The sequence below is a fragment of the Parasteatoda tepidariorum genome, chromosome 3 (genome assembly GCF_982258835.1).
Source record: "Parasteatoda tepidariorum strain Cologne lab strain chromosome 3, Ptep-v5.0, whole genome shotgun sequence".
NCBI classification, from domain to species: domain Eukaryota; kingdom Metazoa; phylum Arthropoda; class Arachnida; order Araneae; family Theridiidae; genus Parasteatoda; species Parasteatoda tepidariorum.
In genome coordinates this window covers 110,613,839-110,641,598 of record NC_141757.1, presented here as the reverse complement: position 1 = coordinate 110,641,598, position 27,760 = coordinate 110,613,839, and the positions used below count along the sequence as shown (strand labels likewise).

The 27,760-nt window shown below is 27.8% G+C and overlaps 1 protein-coding gene across 8 annotated transcripts in view; it reads right to left on the bottom strand.

Moving 5' to 3' along the window:
• Dgk (diacyl glycerol kinase 1) overlaps nt 1-27,760 on the bottom strand; it is a 464,938-nt gene that overhangs the window by 12,158 nt on the left and 425,020 nt on the right. For all 8 annotated transcript variants that reach the window (XM_087159924.1, XM_087159926.1, XM_087159928.1 and 5 more), the window contains exons 18-25: nt 20,439-20,533; nt 15,973-16,047; nt 13,198-13,283; nt 11,058-11,147; nt 7,763-7,926; nt 6,763-6,827; nt 1,951-2,041; nt 642-840 (exon numbers count right to left, since the gene is read on the bottom strand). In XM_087159924.1, the coding sequence (XP_087016050.1) occupies nt 642-840; nt 1,951-2,041; nt 6,763-6,827; nt 7,763-7,926; nt 11,058-11,147; nt 13,198-13,283; nt 15,973-16,047; nt 20,439-20,533 (865 nt within the window). The remainder of the gene's footprint in view (nt 1-641; nt 841-1,950; nt 2,042-6,762; nt 6,828-7,762; nt 7,927-11,057; nt 11,148-13,197; nt 13,284-15,972; nt 16,048-20,438; nt 20,534-27,760) is intronic.

Below are 27,760 nucleotides of genomic sequence, written 5' to 3'. Positions count from 1 at the left end.
TAAATAAAAGTTAAAAAAATTTTAGTGTTAAGTTTTGCTTAGAATGACATTACAAATCTAAAACAATCTTTATAGAACTTCTATGTGTAATGTTAGGTGGATGCAACTTAATAAGTTGATGATTCGGAACTTTCTGTTAGACTGACGACTTTCCTTAGACCAACTTTTCACCTACACCTATTTGTTGTCGTGTAACCAGATAGCTGTTTAAAAAAAAACTGAAACACGGATTAACCAACTTCATTCACAGAATCTCGTCGAAAAACAATCAGAGGGTTACTTCAATAATCTTTCACCGTTTCAGATGTCATTTTCTCCATCTTCTAGTACAAAATATGTTAAATTCCTGTCCCGGTCCTGCAACTGCTTGTCAGCAAGAAAGGATTTCAAGTGTTTGAAAAGATGAGTTACCTGGTTTCGAGTTTCGAGGTTTAGGGGGTGGTGGCAAAAAACTTTCCATTGCAACTCCTAAGGTATTGTTGTCTGTCACGCGCAGTGTGTAGTTGTGCATTGTGAAAAGTAACCAGGAAATTAAAGAAATTCCAGGAAAGCGTCGCTATGGTGAAATTGTATTTTGTTTAAAATTTTAGTGTCATAAACTAATGAATAAATGACTCAAATTGATTTAAAAAGAGACTTACCTTGAATGGCTGAACTGAGATCAATTGAATTAAAACTACTGGAAGAGTTCTCTCTATCTTTTTTACGTTTGGACCGAGTTCTTTTTTTCTGGGCACTGTCTCCCCAGAGATTGGACCCTCCGTAAATACTTGGGATGTTTAGAACAGCTATACCTTGCAGAGATGGTCCATTTGCCAAGTCTAAGGATACGCCATCACACTAAATCAAATAAATTTACTTGCAGATCCATGTTTGGGCATAATATTAAAAAAAAGTAATTACATTTAAAAAAGTTGAAAACGAATGTAATAAGTCAAAATATGCTTAACACTACATCTACTGTATATATATCGCTGCTGAATTTTCTATTTCGAAAATATACGAATTGTGCACTTGAGGTAGGTGCTTTTATTTACGTCGCACTAGAGTTGCACAATAGGCTATTGGCGACTGTCTGGGGAACATCCCTGAGGATGATCTGAAGACATGCGATCGTAATTTTGATCTTCTGCAGAGGGGATGGCTACCCTGCTTTGGCAGCCCGACGAACTGGGTGCGAATTGTGCACTTGAAAAAAATGAAAATAGTTTAAATACGTGCCTAAGAAAACGGACATATCTTAATATGTGCTTTTAAAAAATGAAGAAAAAAAGTGAAGTTTCAGATGCATATAGAATTTTTTTTCAAAATGCGCGTTAAAATGGTTTGGCTTTAAATAAAAAAGATATGACTCGCATTGAGAAAATGGACAAAGTGTTTATAAACTACAGTTATGATTATCGCATTTTATTTTGTAACCAGTGTTTAACAGTCTACCTAATTCTCAGTTTACGACTATCAATGTACAACCCCTAGCCTTGCAATTTTGTACCCAACCCAGAAGACAAGGTGAACTAGGACTGGATCAAGTATTGGGAGAATTTGGCCTTTGTGGAGGAATTTTTGATGGCACTAATTTTTCGAACGCGCATTTGCGCGTTCGAAAAAACAGTTTTTTTTTAAATTTCTTTTTTATAAATTTAAATCATGCAATAATCATAGAATTAAGTTGAAAGTTGGTTTAATACACTGTAAAAAAATCCATCCCTATCCATTCACAATCAAAAATTCATCCGTAAAATCCATTTTTACCGTACAATATTATGCAGTAATTTATGCAATTGCAGTAATTTATTTCCATAATTATGCAGTTATTTATGCTGAATGCGAGTTAATGAAATCTCACATTTATGTTGAATTTAAATCTAATTAGTTCTAGTTCATTACCCAGTAATCTGCTTATAAAAATATGCTTATTAATTTAATAGTTTTGAAAAAATATTCACTTACCATAATATCAACATCTTCGTGTAAGTTTTTACAGGTAGCAAAAAATGTTTCGGATGTTGCAAATTCAAAATACCACATTTTGTTCTTCATCCTAAAAAGAGAAAATTTTTGAATAAAATAGGAGTAACACAGATAAAAACATAATAGGTATGGTCGTTGACTCTTCTTAGGCACTACAGTCGGTTACCGGTCAAGGCCGTCTCAGTCAGTTTACCCCATCTAGATCTATTTGATGATCTATCCTCTATTAACTGTCAAGTCCCTTAACCACTTCTCTACTCTATCTAACTATCCTACCAACTAGGTCTTCCTCTTTTTCTTTTCCCCTCTGGTGTTTTTAAGGTTATTCTTTTAAACAGGAATTTAATCGCTTATACAACTCCAATTCAAAATATTAGAATAATGATAAATAAAGCACATAGTGGTTTGAGATATGCATTTATTTTGGTAAAAATGAATACCTGAGAATTTTGAAGTGTGTTATCACATTCTACATGTTTTGTAGATGAACATAACATAAATAAATTATTATGATATTGCAAAAGTTCTTACAATGAATTTTTTCTAAAAATTCTAAAAATTAGAATAATTTTCACAGTAGTTCAAAAAATTAGAATAACATGAACAAAAATAGCATAATTCATTTAAATTAAATCTGCATGAATGGTTAATACTTAGTGGCATCTCCCTTAGCTTTAATAACGTCACGCAAACGATTTTGGATACGATGCACTACTTTTTTGCAGTCATCTTTGCTGATAGTTGCCCAAACGGATTTCACGCTTTCTATGAGTTCATTTTTGTCCTTTGGAGCTAAATCCTGAAGACGTTTCTTCATTAAACCCCATATATTCTCTATGGGGTTCAAATCGGGTGAATTGGCCGGCCAAGGAAGTAATTTGACTTTATTGTTAGTAAGCCAAGTAGTGGTGGCGTTTGACGTGTGGCAAGATGCAGAGTCTTGTTGGAAGATAAAATCATCCTCAAATAGATCTTCCGATGACGGAATCATAAAATGTTCAAGTATCTCCTTGTATACTTCAGAATTTACCCTTCCTTTCAAAATGCACAGCTTTCCTAAGCCCTCAGCACCCATACACCCCCAAATCATTACAGAAGTGCTAAACTTCACTGAGCCTTTCAAGCAATCTGTGGTAAAAGCTTCTTGCTTGCAACGCCAAACACGGACACCCTGATGACCGTGGGAAACGCAAAACATCGATTCATCGCTAAAAAGTACGTTATTCCAGTCCTGAATACCCCATTGCAATCTGTCTTTGCACCACCTCACTCTGGCTCGTTTTTGTTTGCGTGTAAGTAACGGCTTTTTCTTGGGCACACGTGATTGAAAATCAAGTTCATGGAGTCGTCGTAGTGTGGTAGATGTTGAGGCATCCACTCCTTGTTCTCTCCACTTTCTACTTATGAATCTCAAGCTCTGGAAGCGATTTTTAGTGACGACACGTTTCAGCATTCTGTCTTGTCTCAGTGTGGTTATTCGTTTACGACCACTATTTGAGCGATTATTTTTAAAACTTTGATTTGTAGAATAATCTTTTAAAATTTTACTTACAGTTCCTTGAGAGCAATTCACTTTTTTGGCAATCATTTGTTGACTAATTCCCTCATTGCGTAGAGTCACAATCGCTGTCTTGGTAGTGTCCGGTATGTCTTTCGTTCGACCCATTTTAACTCCCAACTAACTAAATCTGATTTTCAAACGAGCCTTTTTATACGCGTACTAGCTCTACAGTGGCGCAACTTATGCAAATTTTATGATTAACGTTGACCAAGCATACAATTTTACAGATATTCTAATATTTTGAATCGCCTCTGGAAATATTTTAATATTTTGAAAAATTTCAATATTTTTTTATAAAATCTCTAACACTTCTTTAGGTGCGTGTGAACAATAATATTATACGTCAACTAATTGTGGACGGTTAATAATATTTCCGCTCGCCACCGTTGTTTATTTTTAAAGATATCACGCATTTTATAAGGTAATACAATGCCTTTTTTGGTTATTCTAATATTTTGAATTGGAGTTGTACATGACTAGCCACTTTATTTGAAAAACCTAGATCATTTTAACTATGTAAGGTTCTTTGTATTTTAATTGTAATTCATGGTTGTAAAGAATTCGGTTCGGGTTTCTCTAACTGCACCAAAAAATTTTGTTAACATTTGTGTCTCGAAAGCTATCCGTTTCTTTTCGTCTGCTTTGCTAATTGCTCAAAATTCGCTGCCCTATAAAACTACTGGCCCTACTAGTGTCTTGTAGAACTGTATTTTTGTTTCACAATTTATGTATTTAGATTTGAACTGGTTTCTCAATCCATGATAGCATCGGTTCGCCATGTTGATTCTATTTTTGATTTCAATTTTTATGTCATTATTATTGCTTACTATAGTACCTAAATATTTAAATTGAGTCACTTGTTCAAACTCATATTTATTAATTTTTAGTGGTTGCAGATTTGTGATTCTATTTGCTAATGCCATGAATTTAGTTATATTTTTGCTGACTACCCTTCCATATACTATAGGTTTATAATAATTTTTATTCATTCACAAATGGATTTGTCCATTCACGTATCATAAATTATCAATATAATAATGCACACATTTATTAATACAGTGAAAACAGTTAAGTTGACAAATTTTGTAAATTCACCACCCTTGTAAGTTGATCTTTATTGTCAAGAAATGAGTTTCTTGTGTTATAAAAAGAGAGCAAAATCTTTGCTATCTAACCACATACTTGTTTTTTATGTTGACCAGTGAGATCAGTCAAATTCATTTCTGGAGTTTCATTATCTGGCTCTTCAAAACCTTTAATAAGTAGAGCAGAAAAAGGATATTTTCTATGCTATATTTTATAGTATTAGCCTTCGACTGAATTGGTAAAATAGACTTCAAAGTTATTCTAATCGATTTTGAACCGTATGGAAAAACTATCGAGAGTTTTTGTAACTAATAGTTAAGAAAAAAAAATTAAATTTCATGCCATAGAAATGGTTAAAATTGTAATTATTCTAACAGTATATATGTTTTTCGTATACTTTTTATAATAAATAATTAGCTAAAACAAATCAGTATATTTTTAAATTTACGTATCTAACTTATTCTGGTTCCAAATCTCATTTGTTAAGATTAATGAAATATTTGATAAATAAAATTTTAAAGTCACGTGAAAAAGTTTTGCCCTTTGATTGGTGGATACATAAGAATTGTATGAATAATATGATACACACAAGCATAATATGATTTTTATAGGAATGACATAATGTAAGAATAGATTGAAAAAACGATTCATCTCTCTAAGAGAACAATATACACCAATCAGTGCACCAAAGCAGTGCACACCAGGCAACACGTGATCAATTTACACTGGTTTCATTTTACTACGATTTATGGATTCATTTATGTACCAATTTTCAAATTCCATTTCTTTATTCCATCAATATTTTTTCCTTCATTCACTAGCTATTTAAAAAGCATTCCTGGTAACGATGATTGCAAGATAAGCAATTCATAAAAATATTAAACGACGACAGTTAATGAATGACGATATCTTAACTTCATCTCCTCTTACATTAGACTCACATAGGTGAAAAAAACCTTTTTATTAACTGCCAGCTGCGGTATACCTTTACTTAATCTTCCGAAAGGTTACCCACAGGGCAATTTCGTACTGAATGTTTTAGCTACATGTATTATATTCTTATTAAATAACAGTGATAAAATCTGCTCATTAACAAGAAATAACCTAACAAAGCAGTCTAGTAGAAGTGCGAAATGTCAAATGTTAAAAAAGAGAAAAAAGGCATATATTTATACTTTTAATGTTAAATTGAGTTTTATCCAATAATGTTTGATTAGAAATTTTGCCCAAAGAGCGCTAGAGTGAACATTTTATCCATGAATAAACATCAAAGCACAGCGATTCCCTATGAGTGTTCAGTGGACAATTACAGGGGTTCCGAAAGTTAGGATTCTTTATGATTAACTATAATTATATTTCCATCCAATCATTAATCTATAATAAACTTAATATTTTGGTTGTTTATATGAATTTATGTAAAATGCCAATGAAAAAAAAGAAGCAAAATATATTGAATATTGAAATATATCACTAACAGTATACTGAATATTCTATGAAAAGAACATGTATTTATAAAAAAAAATCAGTAAGTATTTCTCTTTGAGCTTTTAAATTCAAAATAAAATAACTATATTCAATAATGAAGAATTACATTTCTCTGATAACTATTCTCAAAGTTTAGAACAATTTGTTTATGAAAACCGTAATTTAGCGTATTTTATTCATTTTCATCATATTATGCACCTAGAATAAATTCGTAATTTCATACTTCACATTAAATATTTTCAGAGCAAACAATGTTTTCTTTTTGTTTTCTGATTAGTATATTCACAGCACCTGATGAACTTTTTTTTATAATGCTGGGAGTTGTTCATTTAGGGTTACATAGACGAAAAAGTGAGCGCTAGAGTGAACGTTTTATCTAATTATAAACGTTAGAGAAATTTTTTTCTCCATTACGGAACGTTAAAAGAAAACTTTTATCCATTTAAATTATTCTGTTTATTCAGAGAGGATTAGAAATATATCCAAAAAAGAACGAGGCATTAATCTTATTCAGACAAGAGCTTAAAGTTGTAATAGATATTTAAATATTTAAAAAATACTGGTTTACCCACGGAAAACTACATACTGCACAAAGGTAGTGCATTAAATTAAAGAAGTCAAACAAAAATTAAAAATAATTTAATATTTATTATACTTACCGACTGTTAAATTTCTCAGGATGCTTTTCTCTTTCTGAATGAAACTTAATTGCTATAGACGCATCCTGTAACATATAATGAAAAGTTGATTTGGCAACATTGATTTTTAAAACTTAAGAAACAAATGCTCACCATGATGACTTTAAAATTGTTAAATTGAAAGTTTTGCTTCTAAAACATACTTTCATTTGTTAAAAATAAAAAAATTCTGGGAGTAAATTAAGCAAACTTATATTTTTCAAATTATGAAAAAATTACACTGAACTTAGATGAGAGAAAAAAGTTTACAGATACCGAAACAATTCAGAGCCAAAAACAGTTGCATAAATAAAATAAAAGATTTGAAGTTCATAAACAATTTAGTAATATACGTTTGTGTATATAACTGATTGACAACTAAAAGTAGTAAACAAGAACTATATCTTTACAAACTAAAAAATAAAAATATTTAACTGAACTTTAAAACATACTGTACAGACACGTAAGTTTATAAAAGTATATTTCATTAATTAAAAAAATATGTAGATCATATTTAAAAATTTTTCAGTTTTTTGAATAAATTTTTAAAATAAATTTTAAAATCATTAAGTATTGATAAATAATTTTGCATAAAAAATAATATGGTAAATATAACTCTATTGAAGTATTTATTGAGTTAAATTATAAAATAATTGTTCACTTTTGATTCTACAATGATAGTAAGAATTAAAAAAAATAATATCAGATTAATATTCGTACTTACAATATTAAGCAATTACCATAATCATAAGGGTATTAAGTAATTATGAAATAATGATATCAAATTATAATCATGCAAAAAGTAATATAAAAAAGCAATCAGAAAATTAATAGTATAAACTAAGAATCAAAAAATAATAATATCAAATAATAATCAAAGTATTATTACACTAACATTACGAAATACTTATTGAAAATTGCTCGGTGCAATTGTTTTAACAATAATCGTGATAATTTAAAGATTGAAGAGCATCACACTTACCACACCAATGGAAAAGTAATTATTGAAAATGGTGCACGGTATGGGATCTCCTTTCTCTTCAGTACTTCCGCAAGAACTAATTTCAATTTTCCACCTGTCCATAGGACATGGAACGGATTTTTCTAATTTCTTTAGAATTTTAGGAAGACTTTCATTTTCATAACCTGCATAAACAAAATAATGCACTCCAGATATAGCTACAGGCAACTTTTTTGAGTGTAATTGGACATTCGTGAAAAATGTTTGTGATTTAAAATTGTTGTGTAATACTTTTGCGAATTATAGAAGCTTTCATTAAAAATATACCATAAAAAGTTTTAGATACGATTTTGCTACAGATTTGAAAACAATCTCTATGTCTTAAGGAATAAAGCGTTTGCTTTTGGTAAGATAGGTTACTATTAGGAAAAATCGTTATTGCTTAAAATTGCTACAGAGATGAAATACACAACAAAACAAAATGAATTTGAAATAATGCTTTCTTTTACCATAACAATACTTTAATAAATCAATTAAATATTACAATATTACAAGTTATATTTATTTTTAGGCAGAAAAAGATACGTAGGAATAGAGCATTAAAGAAATCTAATTACTACATTAAAATAATTGAAAAATGAATTAAATGCATTAAATAATTAAATTTTTAGAGTATTCAATTATAACAAAAGTCTGACGCCTTTTCTTGACTGTAAGACTAAGATACAGATGAAAATATACTACTAATATAACAAATAAACATTTTAGGTACCTTTATTATTTTTTTTAATGCTGATTCGCAGAAAAATATTTCTTTAAGGGCGTCGGGGACATATTTTTAATTTTTTTTTAAAAAAAATTCTTAAAACTCATTTTTTTGGTATACTTGTTCAATTTAATAAGTTTACAAAATTTTTAAAAAATGGTGCTTTTAAAATTTGATATAATTAAAAATATTGTGTTTCAATAAAAAAAATATGAATTATTTTCTTAAAAAATTACATTTGCGCAAGCATTAATAAAAAAAGAAAAGAATATTTCTATTTCTTAAGAAATCGTATATTTTATTTTCGAATCGAATATATATATAATCGAAATTTCTGAAATTTTAAAAAAAGTAGGAAGTTACATTGTCCAAATATGCAATATCAAACTTTCACTGAGTTATCGTTTTTAATTTTTGACATATAAATTAAAACAATTCTTTTAAAAAACTAAGCAGCAAATTGTTTCTGTAAAACGGTTAGAAAGGCAGAAATCGTTTTGAAAAAATCATTTTGTAAAAATAATTCCGTACTAATTAACTTTTGGAATAGTTTCCTAAATTCTAAATATAAACTTTAAGAGCTATAAGCAGAACAATTTTTAACTGACGATAAAAATAATTATACCTTTTAAAAAAAATCACGATCTATAATACTTTATAACGATCCACTCTGAGGTCATCACAACGCGTTTCTCTTGTCCCAACTGCCTACAGAACCCTATAGCAACGCTTAATGAAAACGGTTAGTTGATTCAGCAGAGGTGAATAGTTGACACTCTATGGAATATTATGTAGTTTCTTTTTCATATTTTTTATTTACTTCTGTACGCTTATATTTGTGTTATAAATAAATAATAATTATTCGTGATTTGTTGTTTTAAAATTTAGTTTTTAGACTTTATTTCAATCAAAATTAAGATTAAATTGCTTGAATTAATGTTGCATAACATTTTTTAATCAACTCCGAATTTTTTATTTTACATTTTAGATTTATAATACAAGAAAATTATTTAGCCCGGTGTATTAATACTCTTTCATATAATAAATTTTACGATAATCAGAGAGAAGAAAAAAATCTACATTAATAACGTTTTTCTGTATTTATTCTTCCATTTGTTTAAAAGGAAGAATAGAAGAATTAGAGAATTCTTCCATAAAAGAGTTAGAAGAAATCTTCCATTTGTTTAAAAGGAAGTTTATTTTCTGTATTTATTCTTCCATCGTTTCCATTTGTTTTGTTAATAGTGCATTTCACCCATGTTGGTACGAATTAAATTCAACACTGAAATAGATACTAAGAACAAGAAAAATGACAAGAAATTGAAATATTTAAATGAAATCGTAATTTACTTTGTAAAATGTATTTTTGTCTTAATTAACAAACAACAGTTTTAACGAATTATCATCAAAGCAATTCATTGCTAATAAAGAAATTGCATCCTAATAAAGAAATTGATTAATAAAAAAACAAATGACCAAACGATTGGAAAATTTTATAAATTGAATTAAAATTAATAAAAAATAACGATAAACTTATTAAATTATCAATCTAACAGATACCATTGAGTGGAGCTAAAACAATTTGGGCCAGACAATTGCCATTTTGGCACTCATCAATAAAAAACACGTTGACTTTTTACATGCTCTGACGTTAGAGTTGGAACTCTTTATATATTTCTTTGTGTATAAAATATTTGGCGTAAATCATTAACATCAGTTCAAGTTTAGGTGTATGTTCTCTTTATAAATAAAAGAAAAATTTCACAGCAGAACAATTCTAACGTGACAGTAAAAATATGTAAACTTTTTTGAAAAATATTAGGCGCAAATCAATCAAGTTTAAGTGTATGTTCTCATTACAAAATAAAAAAAAAAGAATGCTTGCTAGTTTCAATTAGCAAATAATTTCCTCAATCGAAAAAATTTACTCAACGATAGATTTCTTCAACTAAGTTTAATACGCAAATATTGTTTTAAAGTAAGTCATTCATTAAAATTTGTATGTAAGAAATAATTCCTTAAAAACTCAAACGATTTGATAACTGACACACTTTTGGAATAGTTTTCTAAATTTTATTTAATTATTATTAGCAGACGTTTCTGAAGTGTGACGTGATAATAAAAATTCTCACTTTTTTTTAAAGCAGAATTGTTGTAAATCATGAACGTCAATTCACGTTTATCTACGCGTTCTCTTTACAAAAAGAAAAGAAAAAAAGCTACTGCTTGTTTTAACAATCAAATGATTCGTATGGAATGACTTCTACAAATATTTTACTTCCCCTTTTCGTTATCTTTGTTACATCCATCTGTTTACACAGCCTGTTCCAGCCTATTTTTTTTCTTCCCTAAAGACATATTTGAGTACTTTGAAGGAATAGGAATGTGGAATTTCTTTTCTTCCCTTTCCTAAATTTACTACATTAGTCTGAATAACAGGAAGAAAGAATTATTGATTGGGATAATGCAGTAGGAGATTGTCTTCTTGTGAAAGTAGAGATTTTTTTGAGAATAGTTTTTGGGTAAAAAACATGTTGAATTGGTACATACCTGGACCCCAGCCTAAGCATCTGGCTAGATCATTACCAGTTCCCAAGGGCAAAATGGCAAGAGGAGGCGGGCTAGCGAAATTCATTTTGTCTGAAATAAAGGATTCATATTATTTACATTTGATGGCAATAGAGAGTATGAAACATGTAACAAAATATTGCTATTTTATATATGCAGCTGTTTGTTCATTTGATTTGAATGATGCCGCAAATGACATAATAAAAATGAATCGAAATTATAGAAATATGAAAATAAATTCAAGTGGTATTTCAGAAAATTTAATTTAGAAATTTTAAATAAATAAATAAAGATCATTTTCCTTTTTTTAAAATTCTTTATGAAAAGAAATTAACGGAACTGTTGTGGGGAATTATAAATCAACTATGTCAACCTTTATCTATCAGAAGGTGCCTCATGATAGAATTAAGTTAACATGTCTTATACATTGGTGATTCGGTATTTAATATTTGTAGTGGTAGTTACGCCACATTACTCCCCTTCCAGAATTATATCTGGGGTAGAATTCGATGAACGGATACCACTAGTTGATTCATGCTGTTTATTTATTTATAAAATTTTTGCTCATTATACTTTTTCTTCATTTTTTTGTTTATAGCTAAATTTTCTTCCTTCATTTTTCGTTTATAGCATTTTGCTCATTTTTTTTTTCTATATTGTTTATTACCGAGAGACTTTATTTACTTCACCGGATCTTTTTTCTTTTCTTTGAGCACTTAATATTAAGCAAATCAACTGTTTAATGCGGACCATCCATCATGTTAGCTAGTTCATGTCACGTCCGCATGGCACAGCTATAAAGTATTATCAATATTTTATCAACATATTTTTTTCTCATTAAAAAATTACTGCGATTCCTACATTGTAGTTCAACAACTACAATTTTATAGGAGTATACTTGATTTATTGGACTTAAACGGATTACCTCGAATATTTTTTTAAAAAAATATATTAATTTTGTAAGAAAAGAATTGTTCATTTGGCGAGAACTTTCCCTCTGAAATGTAAATCAGTATAATCAAATAATAATTCGAAGTTTTTATACATTTTAAGAGTCCAAATGATGCAGGGTTAGAGTAATTTTTTCATATTAAAATGTTAGATACAAGTGATTTTAGTTTTCTCTAATGCGTTGCTTTTCCAGCAGAAAGACATTTTCCGTCATTTTGCTTATTAGAGAAAATTGTGGCTAAAGAAGGTCAAACTTAACCTTCCAGTCTTGAGTTAAAGTTATTGTTATAAAGTTACAAAATCTTCGAAAAAATACGCTAAAAAGCTTCTATATTAAGACGACATCGATGTTGAAAAAATGCTTTCATTGGATTCACTTCAAGAAGACCTCGCTTACCCACGCATGTGACGTCAGCTATTCTTCATCTGCAAAATGGCGTATTAAAGCTGATCTAAGTTTTTCTACATAAGTTAGAATGTTATTTAACGATAACTTAAATGCAAAACCGTATCGCACATCGAATGAGTTAAAATATAATTCTTTCTCGTCTACTTCATTTAATTAACTTCAGATTTATTATTTGTTTATGTATTTCATTGTAACCGTGATATATTTTAATTTTGTGTACCTGGCAACTTCGATGCATAATCAGTTTGCTTAGATTTTACATGGCTTCATACCTGTCTTTGTGTAAATATATAGTGAAAGAATTGAATTCTCTGAGAAAGAATCTTTGTGAAAGAATTTAGACTTAAGAGAAATAATACTTGACGAGCTTGGCTTACCCGGAATAGAATGGAAAGAACAGTTGCTAACGTAAACAAATGCCACGTTTCAACAACCAATCAGAATCGAGATACCCACACTACGTTACTTGCAGGTATCGCATTGAGAACACGACTGCATAAATAATGTCACCGAACACTTTTTAATTTTATGAGTTATTTTTTGGGCATAATAAGAATTATTATCAAAGAACTGTGCAGCAGGAAAATTTTGATAATTGTAAGATTCATAAAAAAATTTTATCACAATTTTTATGAAAATTTAAATGCGAAGTTTATATAAGTTCTAGAAAATAACAGGTTTTAATGCTAAGTTTTAATTTTAGTTTAATTTATTAATTAAACTAAATAAGAAAGAAAAATTAAAAATTTTAATTTAATTTACCTATTGTATCTAACACCCAACCGACAGTTCCATCTCCACCACAGCAAAGAACCCTGAAATTTTGCACATCTTTGTACATTTGCAGCCTGAAATAAAATAATATATCACAGGAAAATAATTAATTTATTGTGAAAAACATTAAACAATTAAAACATTAATTCAAATATGAATGAAAACATAAAATTGAACAAACAAAACGGTATTAAATATGAATTAATTCATAAATATCATACTCCACTAAATCACAAATATTTTTTAATGCATTAACATGAATGAAGGTTAAATTTTATTTCATGGCACAGTAATATAAAAAAAAATTGGGTAAAAATGTAACAGTTTTGCAGATAATTTTTTTAACGAGACTAATCGATACTCGCTTAATAAATAACTGACTCTTTTAGTAAGTATAATGTTACACCCTTAATTTGATTATTACTCATTTGCAGAGTTAACCAAATTTTCAACTTCGTGAAATAGATGTGTATGGAAGTAACATTGAATTCATAGTCTCAGAGCATTCTGTTTTCTCTGCCAGGTCCCCAATCGTTTTACGAATTTTTTGCAGAATTCGGCTTAAACGCTCTTTATCTAACTACTGAACTTGACGATCAGAACGAGGTGTTTTTAAAATTTCCAATTTTAGATTTGACATACCGATCGTGTACAGTTCTTTCAGTTTTTGACACATTATATACATACTAGTTGCTATTCACAACCACAAAATTTACGATAATTGATTGATTTATTAAACTCAAGGATGTAGTTCAGCCTCTGACTTGGACATCTCTTCTCTATGATAAGTAGCCACGCTTAATATAACAGTATTTAAATTCAAATTTTATATATAATTTGGATGTTTATAAAGCTCAAAGAAATTTACAAAACAAATTGTGTTTTGGTAATTAATGAATCTTATTTTGCTTATGTTTTGGTTCACCAAATAATATCTAAAAATATTGTGTTATTTTTATTTGTATCCTCGTCTACTTTTTTACATGGGCGTTGGTGTGGATACGCGTTGGTTCCACTCAATAAGAAATGGGCGTTGGTTCCACTTATAGCGCTATATGTTGTTGGTTCCACTCAATAAGAAATGGGCGTTGGTTCCACTCAATAAGAAATCTCAAAAAATACCTCTCAATATTTCAGCCAAAGAAGGAAAATTTTCTGTGTATTTTAATGCCGTCATCCTCAAAATCTGGATCCCTGCGTTACCCATGCTTTTGAAATAGCTTAACTCCTCAGTTGCTAAATTCGGATGTTTTGACTTTAGGAAACTAACGTTTAAAATTTAAGAAAATTTGTCACAAAATTGACGTTTAGATAAAAAATCAACAACTGAAAATATTACATATTGAAATGTGTTCTAAGACCAAAGAAATAGATTTTTTTTAAAAACTTTTTTTAAAACTAACGCCCCCTGATCGCTAACGCTCGCCAACCCCCGAAAATTGCTACGCAATCTTATATGGTTTGCTTCGCAAACCAAGCTCGCTTCGCTCTCTACTAACTTAGGTACATTACAAATGCACAAAATTCTAAGAATTCAAAACAATCATTCAAATCCATATAAAAACTTTTTTTAAAAGAAAATTACTTCTTCTAAAATCTTTTTAGTAAATAAGAAGTCATTAAAATAAATTTGAATTCAAATAAATGACATGTAATTCGTTAAAGCTATTAGAAATGTGCTATAGTATAATTCGTGATATAAATCAAAAATCGTCAAATAAATTCGTAATATATAAATTCGTGAAAAAAAGCGCTTTCGACAAAATACTAAAATAGAGATCTATCGACAAAGACTACTCACTTCTGCCTAGCTTAATAGTATGAGATTGCAGCAGCTGATGCCCTCTGGTTATTTCAGTTTTCGGTTTTAAAAGAGCTATATGTTAAGCCACCTCAGTAGATTTGGCATGTGACATTTTTAGCGGCAATCATTGGTCGATTCGCCGTGTAAGAGAAATAGTAACGTAAACAAAAGAAAGCAAACGTTGCCACCGGCGGAAAAGGAATACAGCTAAAATTTGGGAGCCACGTAAGAGAATTATACATATTAGATGATATTTGTCCATATCACAAATATCACGAATAAACACTGATACCGCTAAGACAAACAAAGTCTTTCGAATCATCTAAATCAATACGTCAAAAACATTGTATGATCTTCGAAATGATATATTTTAAAAAAATCAAAGGGAACTTAATTGTTAACTCAATAAATAAGATAAATTAATTTTGTTGCTAGCGACAAGTAATTTTTTTATAAAAGTGTTATTGGATACAATAGACAATCTATTTTATATTTTACTTAAACAATGTTTGAGTAATGTAGTAAAAGCAACATAATTGAGTTATGATATTTATTATCACATTAAAATTGGAAAAATAATTTTGACTACCCATGTATATTTCGCACTCTTTCAAAGTGCTGCTCAAATATACTGTTCATAATTTGCTTTCAAGAGAAAAAAAAATAATTTTAATAAAAATAATTTAAGAACATATTAACATTAAATCAAGATATAAGTTAATTTTTTAATGCATATATCTTGTCGATAATATTTTTTTTATCACTCACTTATTAGCTAAGATTTTAAATGACACACGTAATAAGTAATTAAGAATCTCACAGGAAAAAAAGAGCAATGCTTATACAGCATTCCATAGATAATTAGGATTTCTAGAAAATATCAAGCTGTCAAACCTTATCAGGCAAATAAATAAAAATAAAGAAAAAGCAAACAAGTTAAGGGAGAGAGATGCACTTACCCAGCCATAGGGCCGCCTTTAGCTAAATTGTAAACTTGCCTAGGGTTAAGTAAATATTGGAACTTTCGCAATATCCTGAAATGAGAATTTGAGATATTAAAACGGATGCAATTTGAAATTCTTCTCGATAGTGATATATTAGAACAAGTTTCTCATTAAAAAAATTTCGTATGATTTCTTGTCACTAAGCTAAGTAGTTACATATATTTCTGGAGAATTTCGGAAAACAATAAAGGATGTTTTTCAGCGTTACTGATATTTGCAGTGTCCTTAGTTAACCAGAGAATTTGTATGATAAAAATAATTTGGAGAAATATTCACACTGCATGTTTACTTTGGATTGTTTAATCATTGTACTGAAAATGTAAAAATCTATAAATATCTATAGTTGGTTGTAACACATAAGGAATTGTATCTTAGCCTAATAAATCATGGAAAATGTTAAACTTCTTTTTTTAAATATTTGACGTTTACGAACATTAAGAAAATGTATGTTCAAAAAAATATTTGACGGTCATGAACATTAATTAAGAAAGTGAAATTTCAAAAAAATATTTAACATTCATGAACAATATTTAAAAGTAATATTAAGCCTGGGAATTTGTTTGATAAATAATTTGGAGAAATATTCACACTGCATGTTTACTTTGGATTGTTTAATCATTGTACTGAAAATGTAAAAATCTATAAATATCTATAGTTGGTTGTAACACATAAGGAATTGTATCTTAGCCTAATAAATCATGGAAAATGTTAAACTTCTTTTTTTAAATATTTGACGTTTACGAACATTAAGAAAATGTATGTTCAAAAAAATATTTGACGGTCATGAACATTAATTAAGAAAGTGAAATTTCAAAAAAATATTTAACATTCATGAACAATATTTAAAAGTAATATTAAGTCTGGGAATTTGTTTGATAAATAATTTGGAGAAATATTCACACTGCATGTTTACTTTGGATTGTTTAATCATTGTACTGAAAATGTAAAAATCTATAAATATCTACAGTTGGTTGTAACACATAAGGAATTGTATCTTATCCTAATAAATCATAGAAAATGTTACGGGTTTTTAAAAAAAAAAATATTTGACGTTTTGAAACATTAAGAAAATGTATTTTCAAAAAAAATATTTTATGGTCATGAACATTAGTTAAGAAAGTGTAATTTCAAAGAAAATATTTAACATTCATAACCATTAATTAAAAAAATGGTTTTTTTCAAAAAAAATATTTGACATTCATGAATATGAATTAATAAAATGTATCATTTGTGTAGTATAAAATGTGTTTTTTTTTAAGTATTGGAGACATTTCTTCGTGTTAAGGTTTTTAAACAGTTGACGTTCGTGACTATAATTTTAGGAAATGTTTCTTCTTATGTAAAATATTAAATTGGGAAAAATAGCAGCTTTTTTAATTTTATATTTGATGTTCCTGAACATTACTTCTATAAACTTTTAGAAATTCTATCATTTTCACGAAAGAACAGCGGTATTTTGAAGAAAAAAATTATTTCACGTTACTGCAAATCAAGAGAAATTTAAGATTCCTATTAATTATTTGCTACATAATTATTTTATGAAATTATTTTTTATATAAATAGAAAAATGTTTTAGAAAAATTGTTGATACTGTTTTTTATATAAATAATATTTTAAATATTTCAGAGTAAGAAAATAAACACTATTTTTTATGCAAACGATCATATAAATCATGCATTTTTGAAGTCATTCTCTATTTTTCAACTTTAATTCTATGAATAAAAGAAAAAATGTGACATTTAAAGGGTGATAAATTATTCTAAAGCCACAATTTGTAAGTAATGAAAAGCTGATTTTATCTAACTCTTTATCAAAAGGATTAAATGCTTAGTTTATTTAAGATTTAATCATTCTTTCTTAATACAACGCTTTCTAACCGATTCAGCTTGAGTTAAATATAATTGTTCGTTTTGTTTTTTAAAAATTTAAATATCTTTAAATGCTTCTTTAAAAGTATCAGTAGAATCTTATAAAAATATCTATTTTATTTGTTAATTAGTTGAGAAAGATTTATATTTACTAGATATTCGTATCATTTAACCGTTATTCGGCAGATTTTAAGAATCAAGATTTGTACGCAAATTAGATTGGACAAAACATTTAATTTATTATTATTATTTTTTAGATTAAAGCGGAATTCTTTACTACGAAATGTTTTACATTTTAATCAAATGCTGTTAATTCAATTGTTTTAAAAATAAAATGCATTCATTAATACTTTTAATTGAATAGTTTGTCTTAGTCAGAAAATGCGCTTTGTTTTCAAGTCAACAAACAAATTGGGCTTAAAAAATATCAATAATATCACCACTGCAATTTAACTAATGGAATTCATTATTGAATGACATTAATCAAAAATTTCAAAACGTTCATTGAACATTTTAAGAGACCTTATTTTAAATAATTATTATGATATGATTTTTCAGTCATTTTTAGATGCATTATTATCATGTTATATCAAAGATATAAAAATGTTCTCTCAATTAAGATGACAAAAAAATTTCCTGAGTAAAAAAAAATCAGTTGCAAAGCTTAAAAATTAAAAAAAATAATATTTGTTTTGTTTGAAAGTAATCTTCATAAATAGCATTTAAAATAATTCAGTGATTTTTAAGAAGCAGCGTTAAAATGAAGATCAATATGCATTTGACAGAGCAAATTATCTATTAAAAAGTAAATAGTTAACTTTACAGTTATAAAATTAATATTATTTTTTTAAACAGTTATGAAATAGTTTTTAAATTTATTGTTAATATACGTAAGACATGCGAACCTTAAATAAAACTCACAGTTATTTAAAATTAAATTTAAGGTACAATTAATGAAAAAAGCTACAAGAAAAAAGAAAGATATTGATTTAAATTTATTGTAATTTAAAAAAATAAAGTATTTGTAATTTATTAAGTAATTTAAAAATAATTTCATTCATTTTCAAGTAAATAAAAAAGGAAACAAAAGTTTAAAATTTACAATAAATAACTTCTTGAAAAAGTTTCCTTTTAAGAAAAAGGATTATAATATAAATTAATGAAAGCAATTTGAAATACAGTAACAAGTGTATTCTTTATTTTAGAAACCTTCTATTACTTCATTAAAAAATGAAGATTTCGTAAAATTTGTGAAATAGAAAAAAGTTTATGCATAAAAAATTTAATTAAGGAAATATAATTAATGAATTTTTTTTATTTTTAATCGTATCTTTTTAAATCAACTGAGGGAATTAAGATGACTAGTTTTTTTATTAGTTCTGAACAATAGAAATATTTGGAATATTTTTTGAAATAAAATTAAGTTTTTCCCATTTCAGGATAAGTGATTAAAAACAAACATAATGCTTGGAAATAATGATACACCTTCTTATTTTTTTAGAAAGAAAAATATTAACTGTTTACATTATTTTAAGGAAGTTTTTTTACTGTTTATTTGTTTCAAAGTAATTTATCGGGTAAATATATTAAAGAAAAATTATTAATTTTCAAACGCATTTTAAATTTTATGATTTAAATGTAAGGTGATCAGAATATCATATAGTATATTGAAAAAAAGTAATATAAAAACATTAATAATTCTGATGAAATAAAAGTTTATTTGTTTAAGATCTGAGGTTTAACGAATAATATTTACTTTCAATTTTTATTTATCACCATTAACCTGTTTAAACAACATAAATGGTTTAAACATACAAAAGCAATTTTTTATCATGAATTTTTAAAATTTTTTTAAACATTTTTCGTTATAGACTTATGTTTTTGGTAGTTTATGTTATGAATTTGTTCGCTTAATACATTGGTATTGCGTTGCAGAAGTTTGAAAGTGTTTATAACACATGGTCGCGTACATTGCAAAAAGAGTTGCATTTATGTTTCTTTAACATTTGTAATTTCCCTCAAAGGTAACATAACTTATGAATGCTTTCAAATACAGATTTTTGTGATGTAATCTGAGAATGCTAAAAAATAAACGAAACATTCTTAAGATAAGATATTATATGAAGTTTAAGAAACATAAAGGAACGGTTCAGACTAGTGTTGCAATAAGTGGTTCGCAACGTTTTAGGAATGTTTAAGAAAATATTATGTTTTACAGACTAAATAGAGTAGTTTCTGAGAATGTTTGAAACTTTCTACTGCTTCCAATGCTTCATAAAGCCGCTATCAGTGAACCTTTAAAATTTGAAGTGTACTACTATGTATGATATTGATGTATAATACTACATGATCAGTATGATTTGATTGAGAGTATATATATATATATATATATATATATATATATATATATATATATATATATATATATATATATATATATATATATATATATATATATATATATATATATATATATATATATATATATATATATATTACTTGACCCAGTAAGATTTGTAGTAAAGAACCAATAAGATTTAAAATTTACTTTACCTCATTCCTTGTCTCCCACCACTTTTTGGATTGATGAGAACAAGAAGAGGATGTGTACTTGGAAGAGAGGTGATTTGGAATGACATAGCGGAGCCCTAAAATATATTATGTAAACTTTAAATAAAGTGCTCCAAATAAAGAAAAAAGTATGATATATAATGCCATAAACCAGGGTATATTGCTTAAAAGAGTAATAAAGCTTTTTAAGTGGAATTTTGATACAATGCATATGTTAGGCACCATCTGGACATTATATAGATGGTCAATTTTTTTAAAAAAAAGATTAAAGATTAAGAGGGGTTCAAAATGTTTCTAATGATGCTTTAAAGTTGGACATTTTAAGCAAATAATTTAAAAGAATTTATGTAGGAGTGAATGGTGCAGAGAGCTTTTGACACTGGTTACTTAAATTTGAATTCCAATCATAGTTATAGCCGATTAAGTTACAAGCCATTTCTGTCAAGTATACAGTGGAGAGGTTTTGTGGTTTTTTCCTCTTTTATCAGTGATCGTCAAACCGTCGATCACATGTTACCAGTAGCTTACGGGGATATTTTTGGAACCTTTCGTTAAATTTATTTTATACGTTCCAGAAATGTTAGTTTGTAGGCATTTAATGAAATGTAATATTTTGTTTTAAAAAAGTTGGGAAAGATTTTGTTTGGTACTACTTCAGAGCAGGATTTAAAAAGGGCAAGGTAGTTCATACGCTTGTATATGGTACACAAATGCCAATTAGTTTCACATAAAAACGTCCACCAAGAAGTTCAGTTGCTTCTGAAAATTGTATCAAGAAATTACTTGTCTTTTATGTCGGGCACAGTATTACAATATCATGATGATAAACAACAGTTAACACTTAATTTGTTGCTTTTTCAATGGGTGGGACAAAATGTTTCAGTCACTCCTTCACATCAACAAAAAATAACAAAACAATGAAAAAGATATTTATAATTGATTTTGTTACCCATGACATTGTTCCAATACAGATCCTGTTTTGTCCCAAGTTTAGTTTTCAATGTAATTGTAATTTCGAAACGTTGTTAAAATGTTTGAAATGTTTTTTAAAAATAGCAACGTATAACAATGTGTCCAGTTTTTTTTGTCCATCTATAACAATGTGTCCACTTTTTGTAGGAAAAACCATATAATGAATTTAAGCATCTTAAACCTTCGCATAAACTATAAACACACTTCGCCTTTTAATTTTTCCCTCTTAGTTTCCAAATGTTCTGAACCCCCCCCCCCCACCTAAAAAAAGCCAAAACTTTTACAGAACACAACTTAATGCATACCATTCTACAAATATACATGTATACACTCTTGTAGGTAATTAAGAGTCTTGACAGTAAGTTGTAAGTAACAAATTAAATAAAAGTTCTTTAAGAAAATCGTTTTGCACTGCTCAAATTGATTTCATACGGACCTGGAAGGACTAATTTTTTCATTAAACTTTATGCCAAGCATTTTAGTAAAAGCAGCTTTGGTGAAAGGGGACTATTTTTATGCCGGTAGGCAATTTAATTAGAGACCTAATCTGTTATTAGACTTAGCAGAGCTACTGCATCAGGCACTTAAGCTAATTTTCCCTTCGCAGACTAATTTTTTCCCTACTTCTCTCGGAAATCCTAAAAGAAAAATATCTGAGGACAGAGATTATTAGATTTTCCCCAGTCTTGCTTTGATTATATATGCAGGTTGATTGTCACATCCAGGAGCAGTTATTTTTTGCATTGCACTTTAAAAAAAAGGAAGCTTTTTTTTTGCTGAGGAAATTTAGTTTTTAATAAAATATGGTGATCTCTCTCTCTAATTTAGCGCTTATTTAATCTTCGAGATACAGCCGAAAATCAATATGTAGAAAACAAATTTTAACTTTGTAAAAACCAATATCTTTCTTTTTGACTAAATCAGTGAAATTATAGGGAGAAAAGCGTAGTATGATGTCATATATTTTGTATTAAGGATCCCGAAAGGAAATTGATTTTTCCCCCTCAATCTCCTAGGTGATGATGAAGTTTAAGGAATTGATTTTGCTTATACCAAATTATTATTATTAATTTTTTTGAGAACTTGAAAGTACAAGAAACTTTCTAGCACTTTTTTCTTGAAGAATTGTGTGGTCTTAAAAGAACTTAATAGCATTTTTATTTTCTCTCTAGTATTAAATTTAATTTCGAAAAACTCTTTTCTCAGAAATGTTCTAGTGATGATGTTAGGAGCCATGAAATTTCTTCTAGTGAAATAAAAATTTACTCGTAGGAAATATATATCTTTCAACTGTCGACAGAAATTTCCAGAAGAGTTCAGTCAATAGAATTATTTTGGAAGGATATAAGAAATAAGAAAGGTTGACAAGTGGCAAATGGAACATACTTTTTTGAGAACAAAAAGTTACTTCTGTATTAACAGACTCTCCGAAAGATCAGAGCAACATTGAATCATAATACTGATACCATGAACCCTAATATGGAGAACATTTTACTAGAATTCAGTAAGTTAAATTGAACATATCTCCGTCCAAGTTGAACAGTACTATTGGGCAATCAATTTAAGAAAATTGATAATATAGTTCACGTTTGCTCAAATACGAGGTTGCAATAACTTTGAACAATATTATGGTTCAACATGTACCAAAATTCCTAACAATGTAAAAAAAAGAAATTGAAATTATTTATTTGACGATAATTTTTTTTCATCAGGATAGCACAAAAATCACAAGTCATGCACCGTGGATAAACCCGTCCATAAACACTTCTTTACACGATTAATATGTTATATATATATTCCTCACGGATTTTTTTCCATCTTTTTTCTCACACGGCTACTGTGGTTTTTCTAGTTTTATTCATCTTTATTTTGTTCTTATTTTTCGTTGGTAAACTTTACACTTTATATTTCAAATCAATTTTGCTTCTTCTCATTCACGTCTGGTAAGTCTTGAAAATGAGCGCCTTTCTTTGAGAGCTTGAAACACATCGACTATTGCGTCAGTTTCTTGAGATCATTTATTTCACGTTCAGGTTGTTTGCATGTAGTGGTGGAAAAATTCGTTTTTTTTTAATTTATTGAATCAATTATAAAATGTTAAATTGAAAAATTTACCTTAATATTCAAATTAAAATGTTCCAATAAATCAGAACAAGATGGCAGGTATGGTAATGTATTTCGATAACTTTCCATTTGACCGTCATTGACCATAACAGTTGCATTAAACTGTTATTCAAGTTTTCAATCAATAAGGTTTCTCTCGAGCATAGTAGTTTCACACGGTTTGAAGGAACATTCTCTCCTCACTAAAAAGGCACACACGCCTTTAAAAACGATTTATATACCTCCTAAAAATTTTTCTTCTCACCCAAAATGTCACCATGACTTCGAAAAAGATTCTTTTGCTTTATAAAAGGTTACCTCTAGCTTAAAAGTTTTATATGAATTCAAAAAAGGATTCTCTTTTACTTTAGAAGCTCATCATTTGCCAGAAATGTTTAAGTTCCTTTCGGAAATGTTTCTTCTCACGCAAAGAGAATTCCTTTTCTTTACAGGACTCACAAGCTTTTCTCACCAATGCCATCACATACTTACAAATTTGCGTGATAGTTATTTGTATCATTAAGTTATTATTGTATCATTTAATCTTGTTGCATGATTATTTGCATCATTAGGCTTATGTAAAAGATTGTTTTCCACAGAGTTGGTCACAAAATTAGTTCATAGTTATGATATCGACTATAGTTATTGATAGTTATGATATAATGTAGACTTTAATGAAAACCTAGAATTGATTATATTACTCCGAACAACAGAGCATTCAAATTCGCGATAAAACTAATTTACAACTTGCACCCATTTAAAAAAAATCACATGGTGTTATGAGCGATTGACCAGAAAAGACTAAAGTTATGTGACTTGGCATTTTATCGCTGGTGATACTATTTTCTGTTTAAAGCACTATATTGTATTTCTTTTTCTATAAACATGCTACAGCACTTGGATGTGTATCCTTGGACAGGATGAGTCAAATATGAGTGATAGAGTTATTTGCATTATAATAAAATATAATCTGGATGATCGTCATTTTTTAATTACAAATTAAATATTGCTGGAGTAATTTCAGACGTCGTTAAAATGCAAATAATAAAATATGGAATTAAAGTTAAAACGCAAATTAAAAAGAAGAACAATATAAACTTGTTAACAATTCAAACTAATCTGTAATTTAAACTAATATAAAATTTATGATAAAATGCATTTTAAACTAATATACAAGTCAAATTAGATTATATTAATTATGCAATAAAATCATTAATTCATATTAGATTAATTATGCAATAAAAGATTAACATACGAGAACAATTATACAATTTATATTACGTTACAATTAAAATTTATGTACAAGTTAAAATAGTTTAACACTTTAAATGACTGCAGAGTTTAAATAAATATAATTATTTAAAAAAAATTTAATTTTTCAAATTATAACTATTTTAAAAGAAATAAGCCTTAAAAATATTTTGACGCCAATAATGTCCTAAGCCGGATTTCACAAATTTACATTAAGCTGAATAACAAACTGACATTAAGTTTAATTTGCTTGACTCTAACTATAATTGAATTGTCACATAAAGAAAATATATCTTACACGCTTTAAGAGTAGTTTCTTTTATTGTATAACTGAAGAGACTATATTCTAATTCTCATAGCACATAAAAATTTAAAATGAGTCAATTAAATTTAACTAAACATATATATTCTAAATATAGCCGTAAAACCTATTATTATACAGCATAAAAAACTTAACGACAAGCAGTAAAGGAAATTGCATGCCAAAAATTCTTTCATTATTTTAACTTTTTTAATTAAACAAATGAAATGAGGTTCGTAAATTGAGAGATGACGTTCACAGAAGTATATCATTCATCATTTTTGTAGTAGTAAAAAACTTAATTAATTTCAAAAGTAATTAGATTTTTGTTGCAAAACATTGCTTATAAAAGTTGAAATAAAATATTTGCGATTTTTTTTGCGAAGAATAAATAGATAAATTAAGATTAACAACTTTAACAAGACACACAGCATTTTTAAAGATTTTTTAAGAAGATATTTTTGTAAAAGAACTTCTGTAATTATGTGAAAAGTGGATTGATAAATTTTGGAAACGAAAAATATATTTCAAGCTTTCTTAGGTTTTTAAATTGTATTTTAATATCAATTTATGAGTAAATTGTAATTAAACTAGAAGTCGATAGTTTTCTTTATGAAAGTTCTTTTGTATTGAAAATATAGATTTTAATATTTAAAACTAATGTAATTCCATTGAAAAAACTTTTAATATATTAAATATGATTAAAACTAATAAAAGTACAAATTTTAAAACGCCATTGTTTTTACACAAGTTTTTAAGAGAAAGTAAATATAATTTTTAAAATATATTAATAACGAAATTAATAAAATAAGTTAAAGAATGAAATGGTTTAAGTGGAAAAAAATGAATAAATGAATTAATTGGTAAAGTTTTTCAGCATAAAAGATAATTAAAATAAAATAAAGCATACGTCTTCAAATTCCGGTGCTTTCCTTTCATAAAAATAGTTAAGAAAAAATACATATGATTTTTAAAATTTAGTAGTAACAAAATTAACAAGTTAAAAAACGATCCGGCGTTGTAAAATTAAATGGTTCTTCTTTAAAAAACTGCAATTAAAATAGTAAATAGAAATTTTCAATAATAAAATTAATAATTAGAAAATTGCATAAGAGACAAATAAAAGTAACAGATTTAAAATTTAATAAATTTGGAAAGTTTAGAATATTTAAACTGAGTCGCCGTCTATAAGATCACGGAACATAATTTTTGAAAAAACAATTATTTGAAATCTAATTTCATTATAAAAATTTTCAGAGGGAATATAATATGATAAAAATATATATATTTTTCGAGATGGTATGAGATATTACGTAAATTTTAATTTGCTTCCGTTATTCTTTCGTTTAACACTATTTATGCAAGAAAATGCTAATGGCTACATCGAAATAAATAAAATGGTACCATTCAAACATGGGGTATTACTAAAAACAATGGGCTTTTACTGATGAGCTGTACATAAATTGTATAACTTTACAACCACTACATGAATAAACTGTTAAGTTATGTTACCGATGAACCTTACATTCACAACATGAATATAGTTGTTAAACGATGAACCTTATATACCCTACATGAATAAGCTGTTAATCGATAAATCTTACATTCACTACACGTATTAACTGTTAAACAATGAACCTTACGTCTACATGATAAGCTGTTAAACGATGAATCTTACATTCACTACATGAAAAAAGCTATTAAACGATGAACCTTACACACCCTACATGAATAAGATGTTAACAGATGAACCTTACATTCACTACAAGGATATAACTATTAAACAATGAACTTTACATGCCCGTACATGAATAAGCTGTTAATCAATAAAACTTACATTCACTACATATATAAAGCTGATACGATTAACTTTATATTCACTACATGAATATAGCTGTTAAACAATAGATTTTACATACCATGCACAAATAAGCTGTTAAACGATGAACCTTACATTAACTACACGAATACACCTGTTAAACAATGAACTTTACATACCCTACATGAATAAGCTGTTAAGCTGTGTTACCGATGAACCTTACATTCACTACATGAATACAGTTGTTAAACGATGAACCTTACATGCCCTACACGAATAAGCTGTTAGCAGATGAGCCTTACATTCACTACATGAATATAGCTGTTAAAAGATTAACCTTACATTCACTACGTGGATAAAGCTACTGAATGATGAATCTTACATTAATATAGCTGTTAAACGATGAACTTTATATTCACTAAATGAATATAGCTGCTAAACAATGAATTATACATATCATGCACGAATAAGCTGTTAATCGATGAACTTTATATTCCCTACATGGATAAAGCTGTTAAACGATGAACCTTACATTAACTACATGAATATAGGTATTAGACAATGAACTTTACATAAATAAGCTGTTAATCGATGAACCTTACATTCACTACATGTATAAATCTGTTAAACGATAAACCTATATTCACTACATGAATACAGCTGTTAACCGATGAACCTTACATTCATTATACGAATAAAGCTGTTAAGCGATGAATCTTACATCCACTACATGAATAAGCTGTTAAACGATGGTAAGAATCAAATAGCGTCGTTGACCGTTGGTAATAATGAAGGTTTTATAATTCCGTAATTTTTAAAAGTTAACTTATAAATGTTAAAATCCTGGTTATGTTTCTG